The 12,346-nt window shown below is 32.5% G+C and overlaps 1 protein-coding gene across 1 annotated transcript in view; it reads left to right on the top strand.

Moving 5' to 3' along the window:
- The window catches only part of C3G (C3G guanyl-nucleotide exchange factor), a 73,160-nt gene extending 65,372 nt beyond the window's left edge, over nucleotides 1–7,788 (top strand). The window contains exons 9-16 of the mRNA XM_011502134.1: nucleotides 1,686–1,881; nucleotides 3,085–3,358; nucleotides 4,070–4,304; nucleotides 4,958–5,132; nucleotides 5,523–5,906; nucleotides 6,171–6,431; nucleotides 6,990–7,121; nucleotides 7,567–7,788. Coding sequence (XP_011500436.1) covers nucleotides 1,686–1,881; nucleotides 3,085–3,358; nucleotides 4,070–4,304; nucleotides 4,958–5,132; nucleotides 5,523–5,906; nucleotides 6,171–6,431; nucleotides 6,990–7,121; nucleotides 7,567–7,699 — 1,790 coding nt within the window. The 3' untranslated portion in view covers nucleotides 7,700–7,788. The remainder of the gene's footprint in view (nucleotides 1–1,685; nucleotides 1,882–3,084; nucleotides 3,359–4,069; nucleotides 4,305–4,957; nucleotides 5,133–5,522; nucleotides 5,907–6,170; nucleotides 6,432–6,989; nucleotides 7,122–7,566) is intronic.
- Nucleotides 7,789–12,346: the final 4,558 nt, after the last annotated feature.

The raw sequence follows: 12,346 nt of genomic DNA, 5'->3' as shown, positions 1-12,346 counted from the left end.
GTGAAAATTTTCAGATACAAAATTTTAAAGCAAATGATGAAAAAGAAGTGGGGGTGGGGGTGGGGGTGGGGGTGGCACGATAATTTTAGTTGCACTTTTATTTCTAAAGATTAGTCCAATCAGTTCGGGAAACTTGAATTTTTAATCCGAAGAGGCGTCCAGTAAAAAGATTGTGAGAATACGTAGATCGTTCAAAGTACTTCGATTGCATGACAATTATGAATTGTAATTGATTTTGAATATAAATATATATATATATATATATATATTATTTATACGATAGTGTCAGCAATTTCTTCAAATGCGGAATATAAAAACATGTGTTGTTACAAAAACTTAAAAAAAAAAAAACGTATCTCTTACAAAATTTCTGAGGCTAATGTGTAAGAGCTTTTCATTGAACTTGAAAAATGGTAAGTAAGTCTTACAAGTACTCGAGCATTCATTTTATAAATGCTGAAAAGCAATTTGTTATATTTTTCTATAATTCGACAGTATACCATATTATTATCTAATTTATAATTTGTAATAACAAAGGTTTCGAATTAATTACAAAGTTATATTCAAGCATTAAACAAATAATTCATGTAGAATGAAAACGAAATCGATCGAGCTTATTTAATTTAAAAATGAATTATCTTTCAAAATGTCCGAATGTCTCTTGATGAAATGCAAATTGATAAAGTAATTATCATACATTAGAAACATAAATAACAGGCGAGATATTAATTTTATAATTATTGTTATGCTTCCGATTAAATTGTACACTTGGTTTATGTTATAAAATACTATTATCATCACACGAGACAAACGAAAATCCTTTTGTCCGTATCTGAAAGCATAAATACACATTCAATGTTTTGCATTACAAATCACAAATATTATTTTTCAATCGCAAACAATATTATTCTTACTCTCATTTTCCTTCTTTTTCTTCTATTTCTTATTATTATTATTGCTACTATTGTTAATGTCATTGTTGTTAATATTATTATTTACTTAAAAAAAAAAACTTTATTTATATACTTTACATACTTCGTAGCAAGGCTTTTTTTTTATTGGATTTGTTTAGATGTTTGAAATCGATTAATTATTGAGTTTAGTTTAATTGAATGCAGGACAGTAAGTACAAGTGAGCAACATTTTACAATTATAATAGATTATTTATATTATGTAGCACATATTAAATTGTTTCTATCAACTTTTCTCTGAAATCTAACTAGCTCTAAAAATTCTATCTTTACCTGCATTCAAATGTACAAATATATATATGCACGTACTAAGACTACTCTTTGTGTGTTTGCGTGTTTGCGCGCGTGTGCGTGTGTGCTTTGTGCGTGCGTGAGCGTGTGCGCATGTATGCGCATAGAGAGATAGATCGATAGATAGATAGATAGATAGTTGGAACGAGAAAGACACGCGACTAGAGTTACGAAAATATTAACAATCTTATTATTCGATTATTCGATTAATCAAACGACGTAGCATTAGCGATTAACTCCTTCCCTCAGATAACAAGGCTTGCTTTTTTTTATTTTACTCCACTTTTCATTCATTTCTTCACGATTGCGTTGCATAAATCAAGGGAAGTGGCGGGTGGGAGGAAAAACATTGTAATGGAAAACAGTGTGCTTGCGAAGATGTGTTCGAAGAAGACGCAACATCGGCTCTATTTTATTTTCTAGTAATGGCATACATGGAGATGTTCGGCAATTGCTCGCACAGTAATAGCGACTTCATCCCGGGCCTCGGTGCCAGGCACTCCGTAGCCGCTTACAATTCCATGCAATCCGAATGGCAACAGCACGAAATGGCACTGACGACTACGCAGTCCTGCTCCTTCATGACGCACACACTCACGAGCTTGCACGACGGTACCAGGTAAGCTTGCGGTGCGACACTCAGCATTCTAATTATCGGCTAATTCGTCACGGCTCGCACTTTCATTTACCCATATTTCTTTCATTCTCTACTTCTTCTTCTTCTTCTCTATTATCCATCTTTTATCGACAATATCTGTACGCTGTGGTCTACTAATGCATTGCACTGCGCAACATGCGCTTCTTGATTCACGCACACGTAGATCTGAGTGTGTGTCGTTCGAAATTTTGAAAGAACCATAAACTTTCGAAATATCGATTATTCGTACTGTCATTATACCTTGATGAGATCAACGAATGCTTTTTCATGAATAACTTTGTCTAATCTACGTGTAGAAACCTGCATCAATCAATTAAAATTCTGAGAAAAAAAATCATCATATTTTAAAGATTACTTCAATTACTCGTATTAATAAATATATAAATTTTTGAATAGATGCAAAATATTTTCATTAATAGTGTTCTTAAGGATTTGTATGGGAATAATTAAGTGAGTATCCTCTACTTTTTCTCTATCATTCAACGATGTCGCTTTTAACTAATATTACTAACTAATTTATTGTTTCTCCGTTTGATAATTAGCAGATCACTTCCGATATTGTTTTTTTTTATCTATTTTTTTTTTTTTTTTTTTTGTTTTTTTCTCTCTCTTTCATTTCATACGATATATAAGAAATCGTATAGAAATAAATGTAAATTAATTATTAACATTAGACGATATCGTTAGTCGGTAGAAAATAATTGATGAAAATTTCAAACTTATCGAAAAATTATCTTACTACGAAATTGAAAAAATTTGAGAGATACAATCTATCACTATACATAGACGCTTAAGTTAAGTAAATATCTCAACTACTTGTACTATTAGTTCGTTATTAAAGACAAATTGCACGAAAAGCTCAAAATTGTTTTTACATCTCCAATTGAATGTCATTAACCTCGTGAAAATGTTGAGGAAAACTTTTTTCGGAAAGCAGAAACCAAGAAAAACCGAGAGAAAAGTCGTAAAAAGATCATCATCTTGACATCCAGCCGAGTGGTGCACTTTGAAATGCTCGATCGAGAAGGTAAGTCGGACAAATCGATAATTACCCTCTCGATCTTCGTTGATCCGTACAAACGTTACCCCATTTGCCTCCACCTGCCGCCTCCAAACCAAATAATCGTCGGCAGATCGCAAGAAAGTAACGACTACTTGTTTCAGCCACGCGTTCACGATGGTACCGACGATAAGAGAAATCGTAAACGATTCCAGTGTACCCCCGGCATTACCACCAAAGAGGTCGCGCTCCGTTAAGGCGAGCGCGACGCCGCCCCCAGTGTCCCCGAAGCCGGCGGCTCCCGGGATGCAGAGTCCCCACGTCGGCAGCCTCGACCCCATCATCACGTCGACACCAGTCAAAGCCGAGGAACCCATCTCCTACTCGCCACTTTCATTCGACAAGAAGGAGATCCTCAACGCTAACAACGTATCACTGGTAATCCACGTTATTATATCTGCTTTATTCAACTTGCCCGATTCGTCTTGCAATGAAGTGAAAAACTGTGGAGTTTTCTTCAACTGTACCTGAATGCCATAATTTGTCAATTGGACACGTCAATTACAATATGTTAAGTCTTATCGGGCCGATTGATGTTTTATTATACTATATAATTTGGCATACAACAGTTGTTATTTAACGTTTTACTCGAATAATCTGCAAAATTATTCTCAGTCGAAATCATATTACTCGAGGCATATTTAAATCATTCTAAATTGGTTATGTTGGTGTAACGAATAGATTGTTAAAATATAAATGTGAATCCATAAATTATGATGTCCGGAGAAAAACATTGAAATAATAAAGTCTTTTAAGTTTACGAAGAATTACTTTTTTGTTTTTTGTTTTTTTGTCCGATAATCGATTTATTGGAGAAATCAAGAATAAACTTTCAAACGATAAACGGTTCCTCGACTTTTCCTTATTTATCATCTTCCAATTAAACATGTATTCGTAAAATAAAAATACACTCGCATTCAAAGCGTGTTTACAACATGCAAACAAATGCCACAAGTTCTAAAAGTCAAACTGCTAAGTAAAAAATATAGAATTTTCTTTGTAATAATCTCGCTAAGCTTAACTTGGAGCAATTGATTTGCTCGTAATTTTAAAGATCACATTGAGTAAAATATAATAAAACTTTCATAGAATAATAATCTCAATTTGGACTCGTCGCCAAGATCATCGAGCAAAGCACCTTCCTGCATATCGATCGACGAAAACTCCATGGAATTACGAGACGTCGATCAAGATGACAACATGTTAGATGAATTAGAGATAAATAAGTATTTGGTTTTTAAGAAGCCGGAGGAGGATGGTCCAGACATACGTGGCGGTCATCCGGATGCGTTATTAATTCACGCGACAAAAGCAAACAAACATGGTACGTAAAATTGCACAATAAAGTTGTTCCTGTGTTAATTAATTGGGTTGTTGTGGCGCGGATTTATTAAATGGAAAATCGTTGCTATTGAATGCTTAGTTTATGCTGCAGTTTCATTCATTCATCGTCATTTATTGTTCAATGACGCGAATGCTCATGAACTTTTAATCAATAATCATTAATGTATTTCTCGGCTTCAATTTTACGTATTACTCGTATTATCATCGTTTACTCGTAATTTGAAAGCAAAAAAAATGTAATTTAAAATTCATTATAGTTATCGTCAAGTACACGAAACATTAAAATCCTCGGGATTGTTCGGTATGCATTAAAAGTCACAAGGATTACGATAAACCGTAGAGAAATTAATTAAGAAAAGTCGATTCCAACCATTCTCAGTTTAATAGTCAAATCGTTTTAAATCGCATACACACACACACTAATACATGGATGGATGATTGGATGGATGTGCGTATCATCTCATTAGCACTTTGATAACGATATATTTCTTTTCTTTTTTTTCTTTCAAACCTGCATTAGATGAGAAAGAATCAGGTTAGTTGATTAGTATTAGACTAGTTGCATATCATATTTACACGATCTAATAATTGTCATGCTGCGCCTAAAATACAACATTTAAAACGACATTTCAGATTTCCTGTATCAGGAAGCCTTCTTAACGACATATAGAACATTCATGTCACCGTTGGAGTTGATAAAAAAATTACACAGGCGGCATCAGCGATTCTCATGTTCGTCAGATGTAGTGAAGCAGCGAGCAGCTAGAGAAGCGTTTTCTCTGCTAGTTCGAGTTGTTAGCGATTTGACGTAAGTATTTCCAATGTACATTAGCAATAAGAAATATCCCAAGATGTAGCTTAATGTGCGTAAAATTAGCTAATAATTTAGAGTGAATCATACGCTAGTTAATGGAATCAATATCATACGCAATGGCATCTCCATAAATCATATCGCTTCTACAAATACATTTTACTAATCTGTTCAGGAGATACGCGAATTAAATTTAATATAATTTGCGATCTATTGATAATTATGAACTGCCGTAATTATCGGATCATTTATAGGCAAGATGTTTCAGTAATGATGTTTGTATGCGTTAACAATCACTCAACTCTCGGAGCATTACATGCAATTCCACCCTTAATAACCTCGAGACTATCGTTCGAGATATAAAACCTCCAATGACCATTCGTACAGGATATCCGATCTCGACGACACCCTACTCCAGACCTTGATGGAGTTCGTCCAGCAATTAGTCTGCAGCGGCGACCTAACGATGGCCAAGGCCCTGCGCGTCAAGATCCTGGAAAAGCATGCGTGCAAGCAGCTCCAGGCGGCGCAGCCGATCCTCGCGTCCTTGAGCGTCTCGACCAAGCAAGCCTCGCTCTTGGACTTTAAAAGCGAGCAGATAGCCGAACAGATGACGCTTCTCGACGCCGAGCTCTTCATGAAGATCGAAATACCGGAGGTGCTAATCTGGGCCCAGGAACAAAATGAGGAGCGCAGTCCGAATCTCACCAGATTCACCGAACACTTCAACAAGATGTCGTACTGGGCACGATCGAGAATCTTGGAGCACAGGTCCGTTGAGAATAGAAAATAATTTTCATACATATATATATATATATATATATATATATATATATATATCTGACTATTAATCAGTTATGAATTGTATTAATAGCCGCGGCACTCAAAACTGCCAATTACCATTTATATTAATTACATTATTATTATTATATATATATATATATATATATATATATATATATAATATCATAATCTCAAAATAAAACTGATTTAGTACTTCACTTTACTAATCTTGTATCGGATAAACAATTATAGGTTGGAGAACGAGGCAAAAGACAGAGAGAAATACGTTGTGAAGTTCATTAAAATTATGAAGCATTTGAGGAAGATCAACAATTTTAATAGCTACTTGGCACTATTATCGGCTTTGGATAGTGCGCCCATTAGAAGGTTGGAGTGGCAGAAACATATTACCGAAGGATTGAAGGAGTATTGTGCATTAATTGATAGCTCGAGTAGTTTCCGAGCTTACCGACAGGCACTGGCTGAGACGCAGCCGCCGTGTATTCCGTATATGTACGTAAACGTATTTGTTTAAGGTTCTTTTTTCTCTTTTTTCTCGAGGGAGTACCTTTTTGAAGAGTTGATTTTTTAATTAAATATTGCCGAGTGGAACAACAATAGAGTGCATTTATGATAAGGTCGATATGGTATACTCTATTAGCGTATCCATATTGCATACATTCGTCAGAACTTGGTAAATAATGATAGATTTGAAAATTATGTATATTGTAAAAGTGAAATAAACTGGAAATGTTAGATATAATTTATTCGCTGTATTAGTGTAATAATAATAAAAAAAAAAAATAAAATAAAAAAAAATAAAAAAAAAAAAGACAACAGAAACGAGATAAAAAGTTATTTTAATTTACGCGTGTTCCTGAAATTTACTGAATCAAAGCATTTCGTTTTCAATTACAATAATGCATTAATATATTTTTCTATTAATTAATGCACGTTATGGAATATGACTCAGGCCAGTATCAATATTCGTCGTTAATAGATTCTGTATTTAATAAATTGAAAATTGAAAATTCATATAAATTAATAATTAATAATAATTAATAATTTCAGTGGTTTGGTTCTACAAGATTTGACGTTTGTACATATCGGAAACAGTGATCTGTTGCCTGACAATAGCATTAATTTCTCGAAACGATGGCAACAGTTTAACATTGTAGAAAATATGAAGCGATTTAAGAAAGGGTGAGTATCAATGTATTATATTGGGGTTTTTTTTTTGTTTTTTTTTTTTTGTTTTTTTTTTGTTTTTTATACAGCCAAACTCTGACTAAAATGCACAAAAAATTGAATACATGTAAAATTTCTATTCGATAGTATTACTTTATTGTTATAGAAATGGTGAGACAATGTTGTCAGCAATTTTTTTTTATAAATCAATATTGAAAAGAATTATTGTAATTGCATGCAATTAGTATAGTGAAAATTTTTTCTAATTTAATAAATAAAAAATTGTTTTCCTATACTGTTTGTATAATAACATGTTAATTAAATACTACTTTCGTACTAAATTTGACAGATACGTGATTTGTGGATTAATCAAAGCACATAACAAACAAAGAAAGCAACTTATATATAATCCCTGCAAAATCAATCATTGCTATATACATTTTTTTCTTCTTCATTTCAGAACATACAGTTTCAAGAAGAACGAACGCATCATTACTTTCTTCAACAACTTTAGCGATTTTCTTTGCGAAGAAGCAATGTGGCAGATCTCGGAGAGCATAAAGCCCCGTGGTGGCAAGAAACCACAGACTTAGAATTAAACGACGGCCAACTCATTAGCCTTTTACTTGACGAATCCAAGATTCTTACCCAAATTGTAAATTCTTTCCCTCGATTGTATCTTAAGCGAGCATGTTGATTCCTGCTATCCCCCTCGATCTTCATTTATGGACGACTAGCGACGGATCTGTAGTGTACGAGTTTCGAATTAATGTATAAATGAAGAAGACTATGGGATTGAACGGCTTTCATAAAATGTTTAGCGAATTCGTATACCTTTCACGCATCTCGATATGTTATATAGAAAAATACTTTCTTTACAATTAGATGATGAATAAAATCGAACTTCCCATATTGTGATAGTAAATCAAGAACATTTAAGCTGACAAGGTGATCGAAACGCCGAAAAAATAAAATTATTAATGTCAATCTAATATACAGTAAGCACATAAGGGGAAAATAATAATAAAAAAGTAGTGATCGTTGGAATGAATGTTTGTAAACATTTCTCTTAAGATGAGTTGTTTTACGCGAAAAAAGGCGCAACAAACCTATTGAATTATCATCTATTATAAAGTGCTTTCTCGCTTTATTGGATTCTCTTGGTAACTTTAGTGATATGCTTTAATTTAAGTCTAGCACAATGCCGGCGAAGACGAGAAAAATATTATAAAATTCAAGCGGTATTAGCTAAAATAATTAAATATAGGAATCACGAGTACTATTTATTTATCGTTTTCGATTAATTTCTCAGTTGACTTACGTAATATGTAATGTGTATAGGGACAGAATTTAGGAAAGATAAATTTTCGTTCGTAATGATTTAGGTATATAGTAGTAAATATACCTGTTATCTAGCTTTATGTAGATAGATACATTTTCAATGGTCAACAGCGAAAATTGTTGATTATACAAGGAATAACACCAATTACGTAATTTAATGTAGAGCCATCGTAGTTTCGTGTCGCGGCATTGACCTATGCGTGACTCGGGGCACATGGTACGACTGAAGGCGAATAAAATAAAAAATAATTATAATAATAAAAAATTAATAATAATAGTAATAGTAATAATTGTAATAATAATAATAATAATAATAATAATAATAATAATAATAATAATAATTACAATAATAATGATAACAGCAACAACAACAACAACAACAACAACAATAATAACAATTTAAAACAAAAAAACATTAAAATTAAAAACTAAAAAAAAAACAACTTGGAATTAACAATAGAATTGTTACATATACTATTGTATATGAGTTCTGAATAACGTATCGTTGGAAAAGTTGTGTTAATGGTTATCCAGGCTTTCAGCTTTAAGTCGATTTGCTATTTCGGAACTTAGAAAATATATGAATTTATTTGTAAATTAATTATACATTATTAGACAAATGAGATTTCGATTTCTTTAGTTATAATATCAAAAAAAAAAAACAAAAAAAAAACAAAAAAAAAAGATGGTTCTGTAGCAAATACATCTACATTTGGTGCTGTATACATGTAAACGTTAGTTATTTATAAAAAAACAAAACAAAAGCTTTTTTATTTTTACATAATACGTTGATTAAGCGAATGAAATAAGGAAGAGAGTGAATTAACGAAAGAAGCGAAATTCATAAATCACTTATGAATTACATTTAGTCTGCAATGGTATTTATTAATGTGTGCATTATGTTGCTGAGTGAGTATAGAATTGTGGATGTGTGTGCGAGCGAGAGTAGAGGACGAAAAAACGACTGAAAAATACATAAATTCCCAGAAGCAATTATAATACGTTTCAGAATGTGTACATCGAAGACATTTTTCGTAGATTTAATAAAAGATAAGCTTGCAATGTAAATAGCAAAAAAAAAACAAAAAAAATGTATTATGCAGTTCCAACACGGTTTCCCGATTAAACCAAAATAAAAATGCAAAGGAGCACTGACGCGAGATTCAATTAAGCTTAAAATAAAATTATGATTTTGCTTTTATACGTCCGTGTTGACTTTCATTTTGAGACAATTGCCAACAATGCATTAGCACATTTCGTTAAATTCAATTGCATTGAGAATCTTTAAGATAAACTATCGCCTATCTTTGGTTACATTTAACAAAAAAAAAAAACAAAAAAAAAAAAAAAAAAAAAAGAGAGAAAGAAAAAACACCGCTCGAAACAATCATATGTAATCTACAATGAGTTTTCCTTAGAAATGCAATAAAAACGTGATTTCACGTAAGGCAGTTGCGCAATCATTACGTTATTTAGCGTTTCAACAGTTGCGAGTAAGTTACGAAAAATATAAGGCCTAAGGTGACCGAGTTGTCAAGCAATCCGACCATATCTTAAATTACATTTTTTCAAACTACAATACCAACGTATTTTTGTAAGCCTAAATGTTTGTCCTCCCGAAATTTCGAAAGGCATTTTTACAGGCTGTACTTACGCTTGCAAGATCACAACACAACCTAATCATTCACATGTATTGAAAAATCACCACGTAATGTAAAATATTATTAATTAACTTCTGCATCGGGCACAGAATAAGTATTAAGAAATTTTTATTGAATTGAGATTTTTAAGGTGTAAGATGTGCAAGATGAGAGAATGAATATTCTTGACAGGACAAACGAACAATCTTGAAAATGTCAATTCAAATACGAAAATGATTCGTTCTAATGGCACGTATTGAATTACTTCGGAGAGATATAAGGGAGGAAGGTGAATTATTATTTAAGAAATTAAAAATTGTACATACAATTAATAATATGTGCTGCTGTAATAGTATTTATCATCGATATTTGCAAAGTTATATATGTTCGTTGTAAGGAGGCACTTTTTGAGTAATCCCTCTGACAATGCAAATTTTCCATTTTTCACTTCATTTCGTGTTTATCTATGCATTGAATGACATTCAAATTGCCATTCTTTTTCGATACAATTTGGGATTCTGTAAGGTGCATTGCCCAAAATGTGCCTCTTCGCTCCTATCGATAGCTACACAAGGGCGAGGGTAGAGGACGGCTCTAGCCAACTTGCTTCCGCTACTTCCTCCCCCCCCCCCCCCCCCAACCGCCATCACCACCACCACCAGCACCAACCCGCATCCCGAATAATTATCATCCAGGTGTTGTACATATCCGATGAACCACGCAGCTTCAACGCCTCACTTCACCTTCCCACCTCTATGGGCGGCTGGCTTCCCATAGGAGTCGATTTGGGCCGAAATACTCCATATCCGGATGGCTTACCCTGCTTACCCTTGCCTTTCTCACGGCCTCTCAATTACTCCTCGTAACAATGTATTACGTAAGTATGTGTATCATCGATTATTACAAATCACACATGTGCACTAGACTTTGGTTAAACATAATGTCCGAGCGATGCCATATTATATTGTTTGTACATTACAGTCGTGCGCCTACAAAATTTATATTATTTTTATTTATCATCAAGCATTAAATCGAAAAATTAACCATTTTTATTTTTAATACTTCGTTTATTTTTAATTACCATCTTATGTTTTTATGTTTTTTTTTTTTTTTTTTTTTTTTTTTTTTTTTTTTGTACATTACATGCCAGAAGAAATTACGTCTTTCTCCAAATGAGCTCTAACGCAACTGCATAAGAAAAATTAAGTTAAGGAGAAAATTCTGTCTGTATGAAAGTTATCACTGTCGAGTCGCAAATAGTGCGTAATATTTAACAATATTCAGCCAATGTTTAAAGAAATCGGTATGCTGGTTTTTTTCTTTTCTTTTAAAGCAATTTCCTGCATTACCGAGTGCAAATTAATGAAACCTTTTAACGCAACCAAACGAGTCTTCCAAATAAATATATTATAATGTCAAACAGGCTATTGTAGCTCATTCGATTAATTTTCGACGACTCACGACTCATGATTTTTATTATATTTTATAAATTTTAACGTCCATTCTATCGAAATGATTTGTAAATATTAAAGATTAAGATTAATTTGAAAAACATTTCGATACATTGATTAACATTTCAATCATATATATATATATATATATATATATATATGATAATAAATAAATGAACATAATGGCATATAAGAAAAAGTTTATTGAAAATATCAAGATTAATTTCAATTTTTCTTAAGATAAATGAGAAATCCCTTCTAAGTATGTTTAATAAACGTTTTAATTAATCGACACTAAACATCATGATGTTATCATGATAAGTTCAAATTCGACATTACCAAATAAAAATTTTTCATCACTTTATTACGTCTTTGTGTAGTTTAATACGTCGATGCACAGACAGAACACTTTTCCTAAAGCTTCAAAGCTTCGTACTTTATTAACAAATAATAAGTGTAGCGCTAACATTGATGTTACGTCGTAAGGAATATTAATTAAACAAAAGAAAAATATGAGTGAGAATTAAGCCAGTGAAAGCGCAACGAAATATACGCAAAAAGAAACAATTATTAAGACTTAATGTAATTGATTAGATAGGCAATTGTATAAGAAGAAAGTATCAAGCGAATGTGATTCAGTTTCATTACTGCGCTATTTCCTGACACTTAAACGATTAAAGAATCCGTATGTAAGCCATGAAAGTCAATGTTTTTCTATCCTTTGCTTCATATAGATGCTTTTCTGGGAAAAGTCATTTACGGTTTGTAATCTATGAGTAAGAAAAATTTTAAAAAAAACAAAAAAAAA

The sequence above is a fragment of the Ceratosolen solmsi genome, unplaced genomic scaffold (genome assembly GCF_000503995.2).
Source record: "Ceratosolen solmsi marchali unplaced genomic scaffold, CerSol_1.0 scaffold43, whole genome shotgun sequence".
Taxonomy (NCBI): domain Eukaryota; kingdom Metazoa; phylum Arthropoda; class Insecta; order Hymenoptera; family Agaonidae; genus Ceratosolen; species Ceratosolen solmsi.
The sequence above is the reverse complement of the archived record's forward strand: the minus strand, read 5'-3'. Positions and strand labels throughout refer to the sequence as shown.